Source organism: Eufriesea mexicana, unplaced genomic scaffold, assembly GCF_001483705.2.
Source record: "Eufriesea mexicana isolate 0111107269 unplaced genomic scaffold, ASM148370v2 scaffold167, whole genome shotgun sequence".
In the NCBI taxonomy this organism is placed as follows: Eukaryota; Metazoa; Arthropoda; class Insecta; order Hymenoptera; family Apidae; genus Eufriesea; species Eufriesea mexicana.
Window position 1 is genome coordinate 208,492 of NW_016908331.1, and position 23,968 is coordinate 232,459.

The following is a 23,968-nucleotide window of genomic DNA, read 5'->3' on the forward strand; positions in this document are numbered from 1 at the left end:
AGCAGAATTAATCCTAAATCCCGATTGCTATTTGCGTTTTCTATATTGTACCCCGAGATACTGTACGTTGACAAAGAGAGAAAAATTTGGGAGACGAAAGTCGATAAGGTTATCAGTATCGTGTGTTTCGCTCACGGAAAATTTCGAGCAATTTTCACGAAAGAAAATCAGAAGTTATCGATCGATTGCAAGATCAACGCGAGAGATTTCTTAAGCAGTAAGGGTGAATGCGCCAAGCATCGAGACAGCTATGCCAAATGTCGTGGTGAGTTTCTCCGCCATCTTGTAGTTCGCTGAGTTCACGTTTGCGGCCTTCGGCGACACATCTTTCTCGTCCTTTGCTTTTCTTTTTCCTTGCTCCTCTCCGTTCTTCTCGTTCTTCGTCGACACGTCCTTCTTCTCCTGCGAAAGAAAAATATCCTGGTTAATATAATTCGCCAATGCGAATTTTTGCAGAATTTTCCCCACGTTTGCATTACTACATGGCGAAAGAAAAAAGAAAAGGATGGCGCGTTAAATTTCCGATCTAATTGTGAAGTTTCAGACGTCATAAATTCTTAATAAAAGTGATAAAACTTCTTGTATGGAACGTGAATGGAATGCAGAAACGTTTGCATAAATTTGAATATATCTTGAATATTTAGCGAATTTAAAGGATGATAAAGTAACCGTATTATACCGATGATTTCTTATTCTATGAAACCTACAAAACAATTATAACGTGGAAGGGTAAATTCTGAATGAATTATGCATAGAATTATGAATACCTTTGTATTCAAAGGGGCGACATCTTTAACCTCGTCCTGTCCACAGGAAAAGTAAAATATTAGTAGATGAAACAGCGGTAGCTGAAGCAACTTGAATAACGATTATACTTATTAACATTCGCATGACAATTATAGTAATTATCTACGACAATGAAGAGTACTAAAAATATCATTTATGTAATAACCTCTCGACGCTTTTAACTGATCTGGTTAATTAAAATATCAACAAGGGTAATACCTAGCAGATGAAATAATTTAAATAACAATTATTCGCCGATTCGAACTTTCGGAATTATTATTCGAGCTTCGCGAGCTTTTAATTGAAAAAGAAATACAAAATACGAAAAAATAAAATACCAAGTAGACGAAATAATTTAAATAACAATTATTCGATGATTCAGACTTTCGAAATTATTATTCGTGCTTTACATGCGTTTAATTGAAAAAGAATCCATGCAAGAAATACAAAACACTTCGTAAAGTTGTATTGTAAAAATATACTATCGGATCGATCAAAATTTACGTGTACCTCTATGATATTTTTAATTGTCTCCATTAATCAACACGGCGATCGCAACTGCACGTAAAAATTTCGTTTTCAAAGCGATTTCTAGCTATGCCAGAAGCATGGACGTCGTTAAAGAAATTATGTAAGATATCAGGCTTTATCGGCTTGTATCGCAGCCGATAATAAAAGAAAATTAATATAACGCTACGTGCGTGAGTCATCAACGCCTGACGCACCAGTGAAAGTGCTTATTTTCCTTTCGTAAGTTGTTTAATTCACAAAGTAACACACTCGACAGTTTGTTATTTGTAAGGACTGAAGGATGTCTCACCTGAGCAGCCGGAACCTCGGGCACCTTTTCGTCATCCTGCATCGAAATGTTTATATTATTGCAAATTAAATTGCATACGAATATCGCAATCTTATAAATATATAATTACTATCCTACATCCGAATTTATTTAACCTGTTTTTTCAGGAGAATCAGCTAATTCGTCGTTCTCCTTGCAAATAATTTAATAAATTATTGATTCAGGAAAATCGTTCGAATAGCCGGTTTGTCATTTTCCCTATTTCCTATTCTTTTTAACGAAATCCATGTATTTAACACCCGTTATTATTAATTTTTAATTAAAATAGAAATTTTTTACTAAAAAGTCAATTACGAGACTACATTATACGAATCGAGGTAATAAATTGAAATGATGAATGAAAATTCGTTTACATAAAGCAGAAATAATTCTCCATACTCGAGTTTCGGGCATTAAGTCTCGTTTCCACCGTGTTTACACCTGCCTTGCATAATCAATGTCGTGCGGCACGATTTTACGAATTAATTAAACTTCTATATAATTATTAAGAACCACGAATCTAGAGCAAGTGAAAAATAAAACCCTGTGATCACAATATAGTCTAATATTTGCATGAATCGCGTTCATTTGCAATTACAATTGCAGGCGCTACAGTCGCGCCATAACGAATTACCCTGTTTCGTAAGTCACCGATTTAATTCAGTCGTATCTTTTATAATTATATACGTTCCATCTACATTTTATTCGAATTCTACTTGTTTGTCACAGCCAGGATAAAATTTATGAAAAGGAGGAGCTCGTAATTCGAAATGTACGTATAGAGGTTAAAATCGCCTTGAAATAAGAGTACGCCATTTTGAAAAGTAATATCAGTGCGTTAAAAGCATCTGGTAGTCTGATAAAATTTGATCGATGAAATTTGGTATTTGTTTATAGAATTATGATGAAGAATAGAACTTTGTGGGACAGTATGACAATCATTCGTGAAATAATTATATCGAAGATCGAAAGATCGTAATCTGGAGTCATTCATGGATTCGTAACAGTATCTTTACATACTGTTACATATCGATTCGTGAATGTCTGCAGAATGTATGCTAGAAACATCGTCGAATTCATCTTATACCCATAAAAGTCACGATTAATTTCACGCTGCCTCGTTCGCGTTGTATCAAAACCATAAATTTGAATTACACGAACCCGAGTGTCCACGTGAAACCGATTCTATAAAAATACTACACCTATGTTCACAAACTAAACTAAAACATCGATCGAGAATTTTAGAATTTCAATTGAAAAGTGAAACATAGGAAGAAATTTCAAAAAACAGGTTTTCTTGAGTGACCAAGGAGACCTAACCTAATTCTAGGTTAGGATTGGGTTATTACTGATAAAAAGTTATAAAAAAATACATAGGCTTCGTGCAAAAATACTATACATTCAAAATGGCTGTCATGTTGCATAAAATAATTTTACGATGCAATTTAATTTTTAAATAATTAGAGCTTAGAGTGATTGCACGTTTCAGTGAACTAACGAACTAACTTAACCTAACCTAACCTTTTCTTTTGCATGTTCAATGCGAGACTGAAACAGCGACTTCCTGTTATTCGTCGAATTCATTTTTGAGCAAGGAAATAAATAAAATAAGAAACAAGATTTAATCAATTAATTAAGAAATAAAATAAAATTGTATGAAACGATGCATCAAGGTTGTAATGATGAAAATTTATTTCCCTGCTTCTGTTTGTCCTACAAAGAATTCTATTCTGCAAGAATTATTCCCGAATATAGGAGGAAACTTTAATTTCGAAGAATCCAAGTCGCCAGTTGACGTAGATTTTTGTTCCAACTATCGTGAGTACTACTACCACACTATTTCTCAGGTTCAATGTCTAGGTCACTATCGAAGAACGCTATTTATACTCGTAGGTGGTTTGTATCAAGTATTCTTGGACAGTTTGAAACTGTCGTCATACCAGTGAATTCGATTCTAACTTTCACCCAACGTTTCACCTCGGTCTCTATCATTCATTTATTATTACTATCTTTATCCTTCATTTATGATAAACGATTGTCATTGCGACTAATCGAGCTACTCGTTACTGCACTCGAATCATTTTCATCTTTATATCGGTATTTATTATTATCCTTGGTCTTGATAAACTGACGAGAAATCAAAATGTTTGGTATACCAGGAACTCATGCACAAATGAAATTGGCTTGCGCATTTGTATCAAATAAAACTAGCTTGCAAATTTCTATAAAGACAAAGCTAAGCCTAGATTTTGAATTTCCATAAAAATAAAGCTAAATTCTAAATTTTCGCAAAGATAAGTCTAGGTTCTGAATTTTCACAAAAAGAAAACTAGGTGGTGCAATAATTTTACTCCAAGGTTCTTTTCATACTAATACACGTCAGATCTACCTACGGATCGTCGCAAACCTAAGCACTCAAAAACATCAGTACTCTAATAGTCGTTAATTGGAATAAAAATAAAAGCAAATTGTAAATTCCCTTGAAAAGCTTCCCTAATTTTACTCCAAACAACTCTCTCAAAAGTAGAAATCAATTGACTTACCGAATTTTTAGCAGTATCCCGCGATGATCTTCTCAAAAGTGTGATGCTGTGAGGATCGTCCTTCGACTGAGTAATCAAAGGCGGGAAAACGTGTCGTCGAGCCCTGCAGTTCGCGTCTTGACAACCACTTGCGATGACTTGCCTGATGACATTCGGAACATCCCAAATCATCGTCGTCTCGTGAAGCATTCTAGCTGAGGGTCCTTGGGCGAAGAATGGCACGGGTTTGTCGTCGTGTGAGCAGGTTATGATCACCACCAAGAGCGTACCCTGCGACATCTTCAATTACAACGTTGATTAATAAAACGATTAATCATTTTAAAAAATCTTGAAAAAATTATATAAAAATTATGTTTACAAAATTTGAGAATTTCGAGATGAATACTTGGACAGGTAAATCAAGTGATTCCCGTGAGTACCGATAATCATATACACGAATCATGAAATTAAGAAAACAGTTATCTGATTCGACGTGAAACAAATTTGAATGATGCAAATGAACCGATTTACCGGTATAATATTGCAAGATGATTGTTAGAATGCAAAACAAAGGAATTAATCTCGTATGGAGATTACCGGAATGTACCGGTGAATTAAATTACACGAATTAGAAACGTTAATGCGAAATTTGAAAATAATTACTTCGCGCTGTAGGAGCTCGAAGGCTGAATTAAGTTCGCTGGTAGGCACCATGGCGACCAGGATAAAACCTTTCTCGTTTTCAACGGACTTCAGTTCCGTCATCATATCCACCAAATTAGATCGAAGAAGATGCGATTTGCGAGAGGGAATAGGATCCTCTGTAGCAGCGACATTTCCACTGAGAGACTCCAGTAACGACCGGAACAGGACGAGCCGGATTTTGGAGAACATATTGAACACGTTCCACGCAGCTTCATCTGTTTAAATGAGATTTTTTCTCATTACTACAATAAAATTATTTCCTAATAATTATAACTTTTCAATGTTTAATCCACTACAGACTTTTCAGCATCGACAATGAATTTTATTGTATTATGAAAAAGGAAGAATTTATTTACAATGATGATAAAATTAAAGTAAAATTAACGAGTGTAAAATTTTGAGGCGAATTTCGAACATATCGAGGAAAATATAGAAAAGAGAAATTAATTTTGTTTTCACACCCAGTTTGTAGATACTCGTGAAGATATCGAGTATGTTGGACTAAACATTGAAAAGTACTGCTATTATATATCCAGAAGATTAACATCGCGTTAATTGTTATAATAAAATAAATATAACACGTACGAGTTAATGAGAAGAAAATAAATAAGGCTTCTAAAAATTGAAAGGCTTATTCGATGTTTTATTAGATACTGCATATTTCTAATGCAAAAGGACTCACCGTCTTCTTGAATATTTGATGCAGGCATCAAGGAAGGAGCATGACCGGTAGGTTTTGCCAAGTCGATCACATGCCAGTCGCTATAAATTTCCGGCTTGGGCTTATGGACTTCCAGTTTCATGTTGTTCTCGTCCATATCCTCGAATTCCTTTGCAAGTCCTACTGATTCCTCGAATCCAAACAACGACGGAATGGTGAAGTTCGTGTTGGATAACGTCCCTAATCAGAAGAATGTTATATAACAAAACCATATCGAATATTGTATAAATAAAAATAAATTATAATACGAGATTATATAATAATTCGTTTGCAAATATTATGTAAATATACAGAATTTAATAGATAAATATTTAAAATTGTAATTATAATTCTCGTAATATAGCTAAATTATGTCGAATACTGTATAAGTACAAATTACAATACGAAATTATAAATTGTAACTTTATTACTATACCTATAGACATCCCTTTAACATCTCGAGCCCAAAGCAACAGACTTGCAATGTTCGAACGTAGAAAGTGCTCGCATTCGCGTTTCTTGTCCTTACTACCGGAAGTGAACGCAGAGTCCAAGGAGAACCGTGACTTCTCTGCTGCTCCATTGTCACAACCCTAAAACAAATTTCAATTACACAAGTAAGTTTACGTATAACAAAACACGACAAATTTTTATCGCATGATTTATTCGTCGTAACGTATAATAATATTAACATTGGATTCATTTGCGTTACTTTTACCACGTTACGTTACTTCACACTTTTACCAATTATAGTTATTTTACGTCCGAGAACGAATATTAAGGTTAGAATGTTGATACGAATTCTCTTGATTGCACTTTTATCTTTGGGCAGGAGTGGTGAGAAACAAAAGACTCCTCGTGTGTTCCATCGGGGTCCACAGGAGCAAAGTCACGGACTCGAGTGGTCTAGCAATCCAAGATGGATGCTCGTTCCAGACGCCACCACGTGACCGCAACAGACATCGCAGCCAGGTAAATTCGAGGGTAATTGAATCAATGTTTCCATTTTAATAATTTATTTGTTTGAAAATCTTCGTGGCAGAGTCTTTTTCTGTCCTCACTGTGCGTTCGTGCCATCGTTTGGAAGTTTCCAGCTTCCGCGCACCACTCGACGCAAAGGACACAGCGCAAACATAACCTCCGTTCTTCTCGCTATGGGTCCTCGCCCTCGACTGGTTCGCACCAGCCTCTTTCACACGCCATTAGGCACATAGGACGCACTACGTAGACGTAGCGACACGACCGAGCATAGAAGAAGTAAACAGAGGCGTTGACTCTGGATTTTGAGACGACGAAATTCCGATAGACCGATCGTCTGTGTTAGGTCATTAACCTATTCTATTCTGCGAACCTTGCGATAATATAAATGTTGTAATTTCTTGCATTGAAATTACAGAGTTTATTATAATTCGTAGGCAATTAACCGTATACAGTTATACAGAGAACGATATATAAAGTTTATTATTAATGAAATGTACAAGAAAAGGAGAAAAATTAGGCAAAAATAGGAAACCATACCTGAAGCGTCCCAACAACATGGAACAGATGGGAAGCCTTGAAATTCTTCCAGAAATCTTTCTGATCCTGGCCTGCTTCTGCGATTATCATGATAACGTTCTTCGGAACAGAACTGACGAGCTCAACAGCCACTGGAGAACGCGTGTCCTTGTCAGTGTTCTCCATCGTGAAGTCGAACCTTTTCTCACGCGTCACGTCAGCAGGACTCGTTTGTTCAACGGTTTTCGTCGACATTTTCGTGTCCGAGACTTGCAAGGCCTTGTCGATCACGGTCACGTCCGATTTCGAACTGGAGGAATGATCCACGGTGATCTTCTGCTCGGTTTCCAACGACGGCACTATATTCCAGGGCCCTGGAACGTTCGCTTCGAGAAAATCATGATTTAACATACTTCAAAGCTACATTAGGGACTTTTCCAAAGAAATTGACACTGTTTCTCATAATTTATAACACGCTTAAATAAATCACAAGAGCTCGTATCAATCAAATGTTTGCTTTTCCTTAGTCCTCTTCTATTTAACTCTTTGGAGCACGCTGGGATTAAAAGTGTCCCACCCTTTTGATGCACCGTGATGCATGGTGAGGCATTTTCACTTCCACCTCGAAATATTGCATGCGCATAGGCTTATATTATGTTTTTACATTATGCCATTCCTTTATTAGTAAAAATATACCAATTTTGTTCCATTTAAAACGCAATCAAATTTCTATGCAACGTGGTTCTATTTTATTATCAGAAATCCTGTGCCGCGAAGAGTTAAACGCGTCAAACTGTCCTGCCCCCTTAGTAATCATCTGTGAGAATATTTTTCATATTACCTGAGCGTTCCGGATTAAATCCAGAGCACAATGGCGTTATCGACATCGCTGCAGCCAACACAGCCATTAATAGATGTTCTCGCGACATCTTGCTTCCTGCAATAACAAAATTAGTCTCGGTTAATGAAAGCGACAATTTTCGGCAGGAAATGGTTGAGAACTGCAAACTTTACCGTGCTTCGTAGAATCTCAGTAGGAGATACTTCCACCTGGAACAGGAAGACCCAACGAGCTCAAGCGTTCGATGTATTTCAAGATTCCAAAACATAAACTGTATATTCAGTGGAAAATCCGCAAACGACAAACACGTCCGATCACTTCGACTGAAATGAGGCGTCTATGGATGCGTAATCGACAAAACACGGTTATCGAGAGAATAAAAGAATATTCGTTTTCGATGGAGACCTTTGTTTTCCAAGGCATTTCATGCTACTCTCGTATAGTTAACCGCTTGAACTCGAGCTGTGACTCGTCATTTGTTTTAATAGATATAAATAATTAGAATGAACTATACGTAACGAAATATTGAAATAGAAATGCACGTGATTTTCCTTTTTTATTTTACCCTAAATGGTATCACCGAATTTCGGAAAAATATAAGAAAAGCTTGGAATTGTTATATCTCATGGAGAACAAATTTTCGAATGCAAAGGGTTTATATTTATTGTTACATATATACGTACCATGGTTTCTTTTAGCTTATGGACCCTTCGCATGCTGCAAAAATTTGAATTTATAAAAGTACACATATATTTGCGTTACAGTTTTATTTATTTATGTAAATTAATTGGTAAATACTCGATAGAAGTATTATTGGATAATTTCAAAAATTCGATGCTGGAGGACTAAATAAAAATAGCTCTGATTGAAAAAGCTTGGTGTATAGTAATTATTATAGTAATACTGCTACGATGATATTAGCAATAAATTATTCATAAGCATTGTTGCTTAATGTCACCTATTTTTACCTTCTACATTTTCGACCATGATATTTATTACTTTTCGATATTTTATGCTATAGAATTTTTAATATCCAACTAAGAGTATAATAAGTTATGATAAATAAATTTGTAAGACTTAAATTTCAGTGTAATATATAGATTACGGAATTAGAAATTTAATTGACGAAGCAAGAAAAGCAGAATGTTATATACTTTCGTAGAAATATTTTTAGTACCTTTTTAACGTGACATTTCTAAGTAATTTTCGTCAAACGAATTGACCTAATCGGAAATGGCACTTGGCTTTCAGCATTGATGTCTCTGGAATTTCTTCGTTTTGCTTCTCCACAAAGGAAAATTATTCGTGGGAAAATATATTTCACGTATTTCTGAACGATTTGTATCACTAACAGCTTGCAGAAACAATCTCTGATAAAAATTCATTTTCTTCCTCAAACGAAATGGGGTGTTAGACGTGACAGCAGGCTGTAATTTTCCAATCACAGTCTTACATAAACCGTAGTTACTTCTGTGAAAGAAACTCGACGAATGGATGATCCTGTTTCTTTGTTCTTCTTCGAGAATACTTTGCAAGAAGGTATTTTAATTAATCATAGATTCGGTACCACGATTTTTCTGTCATCACTCCAATGATGTCAAGGTTGTTTAAAGTAACCTCGATAATAAGCATATACGAACATCTATAACATAGCCTAGATAGCAGCACCTGGGATTAATAATTATAGAAAGGTACCTCACGCCATAAAATGTCTGTGCAAATAACGGATGAAGAAAATAGGAACATGATCTCGTAATCATAATTATAGACTGAGATTAAAATGAATTCATACGTAGGTCAACGTGACAATATCGATAACTGTAAATTATATTTATTTCTTAAATATATAAAGAAATACTGTAATAAAAGGTATCTTATTTCCAGTATTTTTTGATTTGCTAATAAATTCAATTATCGATAATAAATTTAAATTATTATACTATATCTGCGTTCTATCTCAAAGATAGAAATAAATTCAAGATGAAAAACAAATCGAAATTCGTATGGAGATAGGGTACAGTAAAATTTAGATAAAACAGCTGCGATTTATTGGTTGACCTAAGTTACTGTAATGCTTGCCGGGTTGCATACTGACTTAAAATGAGGGTTGAAAACTAAATTACTGACAGACATATGTGTATGTACGTAATCATACTCCTCCATTATTTAACACAGCAGTCTTTACATTAACAATGTTTAAACAATAACTGAGCTAATAATCGAGCTTATTGAGAAAATATTTCTTCACTGGAATATAACAATCGGATTATTCGAAGAATATTATTATTTAATGATCATTATTTAAATGTATCATATAAATACACTTTTATTATAATCGATATTAAAATTGGATCATTTTTGCAGAAATTCTGTTTTTATATTTCTGATATATTCATTTCTCTTCTAAATTATTGGAAAGTATACAACAGTGAAACTTTCAAGGAAACTCCACATATTACCTTCATTGTTTACCAAATAAGCTATACTCCATTCTAAGTTAATTTTGTTTAGTTACAACTTCGTGAACTATAATATATCAAATATTTATATTACGATTTACGTACCTACCACTAATCTTCAGAATTTCGAAAATACCTCGGAATTAACAGGTCAAAGGATTTAAGAAACGATGACGTATATTTAATTTAAAAACAAGCTTTCATAGATCGAAATTCAAAAGAACAAGAAATTAAATACCGAATGAAATTGAAATAATCTGAATAACGAACAGTCGTAATGTCTTGTCAATATTACTACTGCGCATGTTGTCAGAGGAATTTGTTCTGTGTCGATAAAATAAACAGGGTATCCGTGGACTATAGCAAGAATTGCTTCATGTTCTTCATCGAACCATGCTTTCTTTACAATATAACATTTCACCCAGCTGTTGTTCTTACAACACTTTCAATCCGAAAAAATAAAACTTCTAAAGAAATTTTATTCGAAAACATACAAATATCAAAGGTAAATCATAAACATGATCGGTGCTAACCTATCCAGTCTTCAAAGACTAACTATAACATCACACGTATAACGGTCAATTAACAACGATGCATGCAATTAATTATTACTGCCTCGAATATCTTTATTCCTCAAGTGCTACAACTTTTCATTTCCCATAAAAATACACACATATATATGTGTATATTCTACACGCAAACAAATAAAATTTGGTAGTTTATTCCCTAATCAACTGTTCTAATCCTCCGCCATAAGACTCTCAATGCCACCCCAATAAGGCCTCAAAGGACATCTGAATAAAAATCCATGTAATCTACGAGGGACCAACAACCGAAGCCCTTTGCTCAAGAAGTGAATTCTCGATCGATGGAAGGAATGGATAAAAATCTGCGAAGCGAGGAAGAAGCATTTCCGCGGTAAATCCGCAAGAATCGGAGCTACGCGTGGCAAAGTTTCTAGAATAAGCGTGTTCGAGACCTTCTTATCGGTCGTGGCGCACTTCCATCCATCCCCACCGTAGTTTCCCGGCCGGTGGTGGTTGCCAGTCGTCGAAATCTGAATAATTTATGCGATTAGGAAGCTCCGTGTCGACGGTAGAAGAAACAATATGGCCACTGGCGAGCCGGCAGCAACGGACGTCTGCGCCTAGGGCACCCTGACGGCTATTGGTCCACGTTTGGTGCCCCGTACAGCTGGAGGGGTTTCACCGGGGCGACAGGTGGCGGTAGCCAGGGGGTGGGAAGAAAAGAAGAAACGAAGAGGAACCCCTTGCTTGGGTAACGACGATCCATCGTTCCTCGTTCGTGTCTCAGTTTTCCTCGATACACGCGTGCCCCAGGCTGCACGCAGCGCGATTCTCTCGGCGGACTCGCGAGGAGTTCGCGTTCTCATCGTCCATCTGAACCTCGTAGCCACGTACCCGCCTCAAGGTGAGAGAACATGTCGAGGGTTGATCCTATACATCGAATCGATGTTCCCGGGATGCTCCTGGGATCGTGACTGGATCTAGCAGCGATGTAGACAAGCTTTTCGAGTACTCGTGCATTATGCATGTTTGAAGAAGGGTGGCTCTAGGGTTCTTCCTCCCGTGTTCCAACGTGACTGCATCGTGACTCGATCGAGGAGTGAATATCGGTTCAGGTTTTTAAATATTTTCTGCTCCCTCGAGGAATCACCGAGTGATCTAGGCGCGACAGGTAAGACGTGAGGGATAGTAAGTCGATGCTGGGTCTGGTACTCGATGCTAGTGGGCCGTTCATTGCTTGGGATCCAGTTCAAAGATGATGCAAAGGTAACGTTGAGATATCGAGGAACCCGAATAAGGTGAAAAATCGAGTGGTTGATGGTGATCATGTATCGAATTTTCTGAGGTATTTAGCGATATTAGTGGTGTGTCCTGTGTCTCGTAGTCGAGTTTTGCACTAGTTGAGAAAGGAAGATAACTTTTTGGAAATTTTGACGCTTATATATATTCAAGAACGTTGAATCTTTCTCGTGAAAATAGAAATCTTCGTTCTATCATAGATACATTTCTTCTAAAAGGATCAATGGCACCTAGTGACGATATATATTATTATAAGATTATTTAATGATGAAAATGAAAATTAATTTGTATGAAATATATAAGTACTGATTGATTAATGTGTAAATATTTATACCTGCCACACAATTCTTTCATGTATGCGAAACTTGTAAAGTGTCGTTCATGATCCAGGCACAATAGATCTCGTTCTTGTTGCGTGTGGCGTCAAAGTACTTCATATTATTTGTGACTTCGGTTATGGTACTTGTGGTCCCTAAAAATAAGTGGCATCGTTAGTGGAAGCATAGTAATTTGCGGTCTTTCTACTTGTCACGCAAAAATTCGTACATTTTAACATAGAAACAAGGAGGGGTCTCACGATATAATTTGCAGTTGTTATTAAAGCGACGAATCTTATTTGCTGTAATTTTCAATTATAACATTTTTTTATATATTATCCAAATTCGCGAATAATAATATTAATTTATAAAACACAGGGATATTAGATATTCAATACTTAATTCTAAATATTTGTCTCATATATGATATATGAAATTTCTATGTTATGATCGAGTCACGAACTAAATTAATTTGATTTTTCAAGAATATCTTTGAACATCACGAGTCTCTAAAAAACTTTTCAGCTATGTTGACATACCATACCAGCTTTTACACCAGTTTTCTATCATTCGCTCATCCTATCATTACTACTTTCAAGAACACTTTAATGTTTCTATATCATGCCAACTATGGATTACAAACGTGAAAGTTGCATCTTTGACCAAGACCTGTGGGTCATTTGAAATCTAATACTACGCTCAATCCCACCATTTCACACCGTACAGTGGGTCACGAGATAGAATTTCTCCAGCCATTTATCTTCGTACCATCGAACCTGCCAACACCTGAAACAATTCGAATATACTTTACGTTTGTAAAAATATTTGTTTCAACTTAAAGGAGGAATTTTTATTTTATTTTTCGAATTCGATTTATCGTACTCCGTTAATGCTCACAGGGGAATTATGAATATACGTTACGAGCTACGAAAGCTATTTGCAATGCGATGACAGATATGAAATTAAACATGACGTCCGTTAATTATGCCTCAAGGCCACAAACTACGATACATGCATGGGCTATTAAATAATGCATGTACGACCCTCTTGAATGCACTCATTATTGGAAAACCAGAAATTATATGTACATTTAACGTACAATATTATCCTCGCTGTCAAACGTTTGAATTGATTAAAAAGTACGTATACATATGTACGCACTGTGTATACATATACCTATGCACTCTACATCAATATCTCCATGTATACGACATATAATTACACAAAGTTTTTAGGAGTACGTAAGGAAGTTTAAATGAATAAGTATTGAAAATTTCATACCCGGTGACCTCTAAACAATGAATAGTAATAATGACTCAAAGTTTCTGCTTTGACTTTAGCTTAACGACAAATGTCTCGATGCACCAAAGTGCACCAACTTTTAATCAATTTAGTTGCGAATTACACGTTCGAATTGATATACTCGTATTTCTTAACAATTCGATTTTTATGCGTTTATAATGAAAAGGAAAATATCTTGCCTCTGTTGTTATTTATATTATATTTATATTATATTTATATTATATTCTTATGACATGGAAGTTTCGAGATAGAAATCGAAACAAAGTATAGTTATCGATTTTTCTACGTCGTATAATTGTAACGAAATATAAATAAATTCTTTCGAATTCTTTCCCTCAGATGATGAAGTTCAAGCAACAGGGCCTAGTGGCGGACTTGCTGCCCAATATAAAGCTAATGAAAGCTACTGGGCACTTCTTGTTCAATTACTACACCGACAGCTCTACGAAGCACATACATAAAATCTACTGTATCGTATGTAAACTAAATACCATTTCTAAAGTACCATAGAAATATAAATATCTATTTTAAAAACAGATCTAAGGTACCTCTATTTAACCCCTTAAAAACCGAATTATTTTTCAAAAATCAAAGATACCCGAATTTTTTACTATCGATTCAGTAAATGATCGCAATAACGAATCTCGATCAAAATGATAACAAAAATTGCAACTGCAGTCCACGATTTATTTTTCGAATTTCTAAATCTTTTTCTTTTAAATATTTTAAAATACAAGTGAGTACATTATTTATACGTATATGTGACGAAATTTTTAAAAAAATATTTTTAAATAAAAGCGCATTATTTATACGTATATGCGAAATTACATTAACACGAGTACAGTTATTAAGAGGTTAAAGTAATCCTTCCAAAATGTTGAAAAACGAGGAGAAGAGGGAAAAAGTAGAAGAAACTGGAATAAGAAGGGAATAAATAAAAATTGCTGGATCGATTAGGTGCACCTGATCCTGGTCCTTATGCAGTTCGGATTCTGTGGAATAAATCTAATGCTGGAGAGCGACGACGTGGACGACCTCACAGCTAACACGATCACTATGCTGTTCTTTACGCACTGCGTGGTGAAACTTATTTACTTCGCGGTCAGGAGCAAACTGTTCTACAGAACGCTCGGTGTCTGGAACAATCCGAACAGCCACCCTTTGTTCGCCGAGAGTAACGCGCGTTACCACCAGAAAGCCATAAAGAAAATGAGGATACTCCTGCTGATAGTCATGGTAATCACGGTATTGTCCGCCATTTCTTGGACCACCATTACCTTCATCGGTGATTCCGTGAAAAAAGTCATCGATCCTGTTACCAATGAATCCACCTACGTCGAGGTAATGTGATTATTTATTTAGCAACAACGCTTTCTTTCTCTGCCCACGTAACTGAAAAATAGGCTATAAGATAATTAATTAGTATACAGTCGAGTTTTGAAATTTCTCCCATGGATGTGAGCTTCGATAATTGAACAGCGAAAGATAAACCACGTTAATTAACATAAAATCAAGTTTCCAAATTTATTTAACACTAGAACTACCGATTTTTAATGCGTACCGAACTATAACGTGCACAGATTATAGTAATTTCAGCGATACGATGAATACGAGTGAATATATTGATTACAGTCCTTTCTTAATACGAGTTGATACCAATTTTATTCTTAAAGCAGGTGTACGTGTTCGGTGATTGCAGAAAGGAAAATTCTGGGACCAGTCATTTAGACTGGGTTGGTAGTTCTAGTGTTAATGGGTGTGATAATAATATTGGTAATAGAAGAATGAGGATGGTTACCTGAATATTGCTAAAAGATTGGATACTGATAACTTGACGATAACTATCTTGGTTAGGATATGCGAAAGCTTGCCTGAGTGATAAAATTGGTAAAAATCTGATCGCGAGTACGTGCTTTTGTCTAGATACCAAGGTTGATGGTACGTTCTTGGTACCCATACGACCCCAGCCACGGGATGGCACACATCTTCACGCTGATACTGCAATTCTACTGGCTGATATTTTGCATGGCAGACGCGAATCTTCTCGACGTGTTGTTCTGCTCCTGGCTCGTCTTCGCTTGCGAACAAATCCAGCATCTGAAGAACATCATGAAGCCTCTGATGGAGTTCAGCGCCACTCTGGACACCGTTGTGCCAAACAGTGGAGAATTGTTTAAGGTAAGCTAGTAGACAATTGACATGTCTGTTAAGAAAACAGTAGAAAGAACAAACATTAGGAAAATCTGAAAATTGAATTTTTTATTGAAATATTGGTTTTCATAATTCACATTACAAACCTGTCACCTTTAAACTATACATGGTGTTACGTAAATGGGTACAATGTAGCTTAAGAAACCTGCAAACATAGCAATTGCAGTGAATATTATAAAATGAAAAATGGTTTTAATTTAATTAAATTTAACGGAATTGTTAATAATTAATAAATAATAATTTAATAATTAAATTTAACACCGTAATATTGAGTTAAGGTCTCCTGTACCTGAGGTATTAATTTGTTGGCCTTCCAGGCTGGTACCCCAGAACATCCAAGAGATCCAGATCCACTACCCCTATCCACTCCACCACAAGGCGAAAACATGTTAGATATGGACCTTCGAGGAATATACAGCAACAGAACTGACTTTACGACTACCTTCCGGCCAACTGCCGGGATGACTTTCAATGGTGGTGTGGGACCAAACGGGCTGACGAAGAAACAGGAAATGCTGGTTCGAAGCGCCATCAAATACTGGGTAGAAAGGCACAAGCACATTGTCAGGTAAGTATCTTCCATTTTTATCACCAGTATCATCATTCTTCCTGCAAAATATCAATATTCGTCCTAATTTTTCATTTCTCCTACAAACTATACTGACACGATTAATAGAAAACAAAGAATCCTTCTTTTATCATGCACGTGATTATTAACCCTTTGCACTCGGCGATCTTTTCGTTGCAGGAAAAGATTTCTGCAAACTTTTCTGCCATAAAATCGACGATATTTCTAAAACGGTAAATAAGAAATCGTATGCAGATTAAGACGTAGAATTATTTTACCTCGATATTCCAAGCATCGTTGAGTAATTGTGAATTTGATATATTAATTGACATCCATCTTTAGAATCTGATTAAATGGCGACTGAGAGGCACCCCTCGAGTGCAAAGGGTTAAAAATAGAAAAATAAAATATAGAAGCATAGGAAAGGGTCGAAATTTTTCTTAATACATATTGTAGGATACTACTTCAGGAAATAAATCGCGAATCGGCCAATACCGATTCAGGATTTCTTATTTTAGAAAAACAAATTATAAACCGGTCGATGACCTATGCGCGACGTTTTTTTAGAAGCAAATCGAAACCGATACCGTTATGAAAGAAAGAAAATACTATTTCTGGTAACAAAGCTAAGTTGCATGATCTCTGTGGGGAGGTGAAACGCAGGTCAACGAAATCGTAACCGTCGCGGGGAGTGACGTGCTTTTCATGGGAGCAAATCGCTAATGGGCTGAATCATATCAGCGAATTAGCGATTGGAAAAAGCACAAAAACAGGACTATCAACGACACGGGGTGAGTCCTGAGTGTAGAAGCGTTGAAGAGTCCTCGTAGAAATAGATTGAGACCAGCAGGGGCGTGAGTCGTTCGGTGTTGAAGAGACTCGAATTAGACCGTGTTTCCACGTGTTATAGTTACGTTATTTTAGTGTTCTTTTCTTGCGTTAAATTAGTTTTCCGACGTTAGTGTTTGTATTATTCTGTTCATATCGTTCTGTCCTTTTTCGGTGTCTCAAACCGTTCGTGCAGACCCGATATTATTATTATTATTACATTATTATATATTATTAAAGAAGGAACATATCAATATTTAATTCCTGTACGTTGAAGACAATAAAACCCGTTTTCGGCAATATTTCATATTTTTCTAACACTTTGACTACCACGTTGTTCGTATATGACCGACCACGATTTCTCCTGTGACGCCACGGTGGTCATTGATGACAGGAGCGCTTGAACTACATTGAACTACATTGAATGAAAATTGACAGTTAGTGCAATTTGGATATAACCGCTAATTGGAAGATACTTCGAAATAAAAGGTGCCCCATTGAACGATTAAAAATTTTGATTAGAACATCAAAAATATATGAGAACAAATCTTGCATCTAGCGGTGCACTCCCGTGGCGTCCTGAGAGAAACATGTGATTTCGGAGCGGTAGTTAAAGGATTAATAGGGTTTACAAATCAAATCGTATGAATTGTATCTTTTAATAGAATCCTGAAAGCAAATCGTAGTAAAACTTTCATCTGTGCAATTAGTTATAACGTTGTATCCAAAGATCAACCTTCTCGATGCGACGAGAGTAAGACTCTGACGTTTATGGGAAAAAGAAAGGAATCTAGGGAAAAAGTGGAGATCGGTCGACAATGACAGATCACGAAACAATAGACATTTTTCCCAGCGATTGGAAATAAAGTTTTCGCCGTGAAGTTAAATTGCAACGCGTTGCAATTTCAAAGTTCGTCAACGTCTTGACTACCCCGGCATAACCCAGTTTCCTCATTTCGATTCTCATCTCCAGTTCGTTTCTATACGGAAACGTAATCTACGTCGGCAATGAGAGAACCTTTCACATTCGCGGTCCTAACAATGAGGGACTTCCATTAGGATAATAATCCCCGGCGCCAGGTGAATAAGTAAATTCGCGCAATTTCGTTAGGGACGCTCTTTAAACGGTGTCATCTTGCTGAATTTTTTCATTAAAACGTCCGCGGGAAAGCCAGGGAAAATTTTTCAACTTGTTCAATGGACTTAAAAAGCGCTGGAAGCTTCATCTGGCCCGGAATACCTTGACAATTTTTCAGAGCAGACGAACCATGGGTAAAGAAGTTTAAGAAGTTGCAAATTCCTTTAACTTTTATGTCTTGGTCCATCCGCCGTGTAAAAAGCGAAGATCTTCGTTCAAAGTCGATGAGCTATGCAAGATTCCTCGCATCTTTCGCCAGGATTTCACGGAGTTTTAATTGAAAAGTTACTCTGCAATTAAAAAGAACACTAGCTAATTCGTATATAGACACTCGAGTCGAAAGTTTAATGGCAAAAGATAAAAATGATACTCGTAAAAGCAGGAGTTCCCGACTTTTGATAACTTTGTTTTGATTACTATTGATAATACTATTGATAATTTTGATTACTATTGATAAAATAGAATAAACAATTGCAAAAGGGAAGACTGGGAAATAGAGAAAGAGAAACAAGCGAACAAAAATCAAAATAACACGAAAAAGGGAAATATACTGGAGCTAAAAATCGTAGAAGGAAAAATATACAAACGTGGAAAATGAGAAGGAAGCAAAACAGAGATTGCAGAAAAATAGCAGGCGTGTGACAAAAGCTAGGAAAATTGCAAAAGGAAATACAAACGAAAAAAGAGATACGAATTGCAAAAGAAGAAAAATGATGAAAATCATGGAAGAAAGGAATATAAAGGAAAAAGGTAGAAGAATTGCGACGGGAAAAATACAAATGGAAAATTTTCAAAGGGAAAAAATTTTCAAAGAGTAAAAAGGACAGGATATCCAATTTTGGATCCCTAGAATCCTCTCGGTGCACAATTTCCAGAATGTTCCACGTCCGCTGCAGTATCAGCGAATAATTCACAAGGGGCACAGAAATTCTTCTCGCGGTTATGCGAATGGAAAATCAATATTCTGTTTACCCGACGTTTTCCATTGCTCGGAGCAATCTTAGTTAGAAACGAACACATTCGTGGTAAGTATATACGCGGTGGTTCGATCGTCGGCGAAGACGGCAGCGAAACGATTCTCTGAATTATTTTCAAAATTCGCTGGAATTCGCGTGAACCGATTATGATTCCATTTCGATGAATCGAGCCATTCGGATAGAAGACTGATCGAGATTCGAGCAATGTATTCCATTACATTAATTTCCAGTGACAATGGACTTTTATGGCTAATCGAACGTACAGCTCCACCCTCGAATGTTTCATGGAGCAATTCGCTTTTCGATATCCGCGTAATTTCTCTCATTCGATGAATTTCACGTGTCGATACACTTCAATGGCAAATTAAGTGCGATTAAATTACGCGAACTAATAATTTCATGCACGCTCTGATTTATCGTACACATATTCTTGCGTTTCCTAAGTCACGTCTTGGAACCATTGCAACTAGAAAAATGGCGCCTTTTACGTTCATTTGGGATCATAAACAGTGAACCTACCACGAATTAAATATTATAACAATTTTTAAATATTTTCTTTTATTCCATTTTTTAAGATTCTTCTTCGATTCTTTCATCCATTGATTATTTGACAGAATGTGGTAGGTTTAGTGTAAGTATAGTTCGTTTTAATTGGTTTCGACATATTAAACGAGTATTATACTTCATTATACACTTCCTCAAATTCAAATTGAAATTCAAATTTAAGTTTCATTTGTTTCCCTTAAAAATTCCCGTTCACGTTTCTTTTTATTCTATCCTTTACTAACATAACCTCACATTATATGCTTTCATATATGTTTTGAATAATTCTAATATTCGCGGTATATTGTTATACAAAATAAAAGAAAGCTCTAGAGCTCTAAAATTCCATGTATCCCCGGGCTATCATTCCGATAACCCGAAAAAGCACGTGCGCTATGGAGGATGCTTCCGGTCCCCGGAGATGGCGGGACTTTTGAATGCGGTAAAGCACGAGGCAACGGTCGATCGCGCTAGGTTGAAGGAAATTTTACAAAGAAGACGAAGGAACCGAGCTACGTTCTATATAGATTCTTCGACAACGGAGAAACAGAGGGGATGCGTGTATTCCCACGGTGGTGAAGTATTTATTCTAAGAGAGCGCGATATTGACCGCAACTGGGGACGTACCGAGCGGACTGGACAATTTATTGGACAATTCAGGGGTTGTACATTGCTTGTGTTCACGTGTGCACCTGTATACGTGTCTGACACGTGTATGTACACGTTTCATCAGCGTTAGGTGCACAGAATGCAGAACGCGTTCGACGTTTGCCCTTCGACCGCCATGCCAATCTTTGCCCGTTTCGCCACGGAAAAATATACGAAAACCTGTTGCCTCTGTTTAGCGTGCTCGAATGTAGATTAGTTCCTCTTCCCGTGTATTTGCGGAATTAATATTTGCAAGTGTTTGAAAGCATCCTACGATTTTTCCATCTTCAAATAGGAGAGTTAGGAAAATTGAAGAAATAAGGAAAATTTGATTTTTGAATTTATGATAGAAAATTTGTTGGTATTTGGAATTCGTAATTTGAGAACATGGAAATATCTAATGCTAAAGAATGGTAGTGTACTCCACGATTGTCAGAGTTTCTCGAGATTGCTACAGTGTATGCAGATGTTACATATATACCTATACGAGGTATCATTTTCATTCACTGTAATTCACAATCTTCCCATGAATTTGAATATTTATATAATACTAAAAATATAATGCTAGCTCTCCCTTGTAAAATGAAATTTAATTTATAGCTTTAATTAAATATGACCCATTTTTATGTAAGATGTACCGCCTGGAAATTACTCGGGGAACACTTAAGATCCTAGTAACGTAGGAAGCTAGGAACGTTAAGGAAGAATGGACATTTTTTCATTTTAACATTCCTCTGAGACAGTTAGGAGGTAGAGCAGGTAATTGAAGGAAAGAAATATTTCGTGACAGATAGATATCATTTAATCTCCGATTGGAAGATTAATGGTGCCATCGTTGGGAGAAGCTAAGAGGGAGGAAACGATTTTCTCTCTGGCTTGAAAGTTTGCAGAAGATCTGTTTAAGGTAACACGAGAAAGACGTCGTTAAGGGGAAAAAATTGTTCCTTCGTTGGTTCGAAGTTTGATGGAAGTTTTGATGAAGAAAAATAGAGATAGCACGGAAATGGATGTACGGAAAATGGAAACGTCAGAGGAACAAATACATAAGAGAATGAATACACGTGGATGCATTAAGAAAATGGCAGATCGAAGAACCCTCAAACACCCTACACCTTATTCTTCCCCTTTAAAACACTTCGAGGTATCGATCATTCAACTTGGATACAGCTAACTTGACGATACACCGTCGAAGTGCATTATTTAAACGTTAAAAAGGAAATACAGAATCAAGGAGAGAGATAGACAGAGGGAACGAAATGTGAGAGCGAGGAAGAAAGAAAGAGACAGCGAAAGAGGGAGAGATTGTTCAATCATAAACTCTAACCAACTGGTTAAATGCATTCATCCAGTGAACTAGGTCGAATTAAAACTTTGTTATATCGTAGCCACAGGGGCTTACTAACAGATTGGGTTTGTCGTGTTTCAAGGGTTTTAGCATTTAACGGGAGCTTCTAGCCTACTGTGTGTCCAAACAAACACTGAAACGCAATATAAAATGATCTTACCGTTAACTTGACCTAAGTGACATACGAAATTAACTTATCCTTCTATCCACTAGAATTTGTTACCGCTGTCACGTTTATGGTACATTTTCGCACAGTATATCTAACCGTATTAAAAAATAGAATTTGAAAATACATTCGTCGGATTTTGAAAAACATATTACGAATAATCGAATTAAATATCGTTGCAAATTATAATTATTGAAATTGTTATTATTTCTTGTAGACTGGTAACTGCGATTGGAGACGCTTATGGTCTTGCCTTACTGCTACACATGTTGACCACCACCATCACCTTAACTTTGCTTGCTTATCAAGCAACAAAGGTAATATAATTCCTTCCTGTGCATAGAATATCGAATTAAAATAAGAACAATTGTTGTTCCAAGTATGAAAGTTTGCATGTGTAAAAAGAAGAAAAAATTGTTTCACCTTCTTCAATAAAATAGCTAAATCCTTGATACGTGTACCTTCTACAGATACATGCAGTTGATACATACGCAGCATCAGTAATTGGGTACTTGGTATACTCCCTTGGGCAAGTCTTCATGCTCTGCATATTTGGAAATCGTCTCATCGAAGAGGTACATATAGATACATATACATACATATATACATACTTATCTGTACATACACCTGATCATGTATCCCACGTGGAATAGCGTGAATTTCAATTACGTCTCTCTCGGATTCTAAAATTATTAAACAAACCGAACCTAACCTAAAAGACAATGTGGAAGATTGTAAAATTACATCTCACGTGTCTGCAATTCCCTATTACCGGAGTTAAATATTTTGTAATTCATAAATATTCGAGATCAGAGGTTCTCAACCTGTGGTACGATTACATAAGCTGAACCGAGTTATATAAAATTTTTAAACCTACAATGAGATATACTACGGTAAATAGACGCTGTCTACAGAGTGGACTTGATCATATATCGATTTATAGCAAGCTAGGAAATAGGCTGAGAATGGCTGTTTTAAATCCGGTAATATTAGGAATTTAATATGAATTATTAGGAAAATTATTATTACACGTATCTATCGTGCACAGAGCTCATCGGTGATGGAAGCAGCCTATTCCTGCCATTGGTATGACGGATCAGAGGAGGCCAAAACCTTTGTACAGATCGTCTGTCAGCAGTGTCAGAAGGCGATGTCTATTTCAGGAGCGAAGTTCTTCACCGTCTCTTTGGATCTTTTCGCTTCGGTAATGCAAGCCACTTCATCTTTTTGCGCTGCTAAATTTAACGCTCACCTAAAACCCAAACGAAACACTTTAACATGCTGTCTACCATGCCACGGAGAAAAATCCGCAGCGCGGTTCATCGCTTATTTCCAAAATTTCGAAATTCTTTTTTCAAATACCTCGAAATAGAAGTCAGAAGTCGGCGAATGCTAGGGCTGACGTTGATCGTGTTAATTCCAAAGAGTATTGCAACGAAATTCATTGTCAGCTTGGACTGAAATTCAGTTTGGAACTTCAGTTTTGAACCGAACTCGGCTTGAACTCGGTGCTTGAATTATTAACGAAATTGCCAAAGTTTCTAATGTATAGAGATTGATTAATTAAAATAACGAATTCTCTAGGTGCTGGGAGCTATGGTCACCTACTTCATGGTCTTGGTGCAACTGAAGTGAACGTTAAGGATTATTTATTTTAAGTCTGAACAAGGAAGATACAATGCCGGAGTATGCGTGATCGAAATTGTCAGACACGAGACTCGTTTGTCGTGCCTTGTAACACTTTCTATCAA

General features: G+C 36.4%; 2 protein-coding genes across 2 annotated transcripts; one reads left to right on the plus strand and one right to left on the minus strand.

The window, feature by feature from the left end:
• Positions 1 to 210: 210 nt before the first annotated feature.
• Positions 211 to 7,977, minus strand: LOC108555233 (uncharacterized). Its single transcript, XM_017910789.1, has 8 exons — positions 7,890 to 7,977; positions 7,070 to 7,434; positions 5,988 to 6,144; positions 5,534 to 5,752; positions 4,810 to 5,066; positions 4,168 to 4,446; positions 1,607 to 1,642; positions 211 to 399 (listed from the first exon to the last, which is right to left on the minus strand). The coding sequence occupies exons 1-8, from the start codon at positions 7,975 to 7,977 to the stop codon at positions 211 to 213; spliced, it is 1,590 nt and encodes a 529-aa protein (XP_017766278.1).
• A 6,155-nt stretch (positions 7,978 to 14,132) lies between these two features.
• Orco (odorant receptor co-receptor) lies at positions 14,133 to 23,852 on the plus strand. Its single transcript, XM_017910794.1, is given in 8 exon segments — positions 14,133 to 14,267; positions 14,751 to 15,134; positions 15,717 to 15,979; positions 16,345 to 16,572; positions 22,435 to 22,534; positions 22,688 to 22,792; positions 23,266 to 23,421; positions 23,802 to 23,852. Coding segments are annotated over 8 exon segments (1,422 nt in total).
• The last annotated feature ends 116 nt before the right edge of the window (positions 23,853 to 23,968 follow it).

Coding starts and splice junctions, on each gene's coding strand:
- LOC108555233 (XM_017910789.1), bottom strand. CDS start 7,977: ATGTCGCGAGAACATCTATTAATGGCTGTGTTGGCTGCAGCGATGTCG. Junction 6,145..7,069: donor ATGTTGTTGGGACGCTTCAG/GTATGGTTTCCT, acceptor AATTTGTTTTAG/GGTTGTGACAATGGAGCAGC. Junction 4,447..4,809: donor TCGAGCTCCTACAGCGCGAA/GTAATTATTTTC, acceptor TTGTAATTGAAG/ATGTCGCAGGGTACGCTCTT.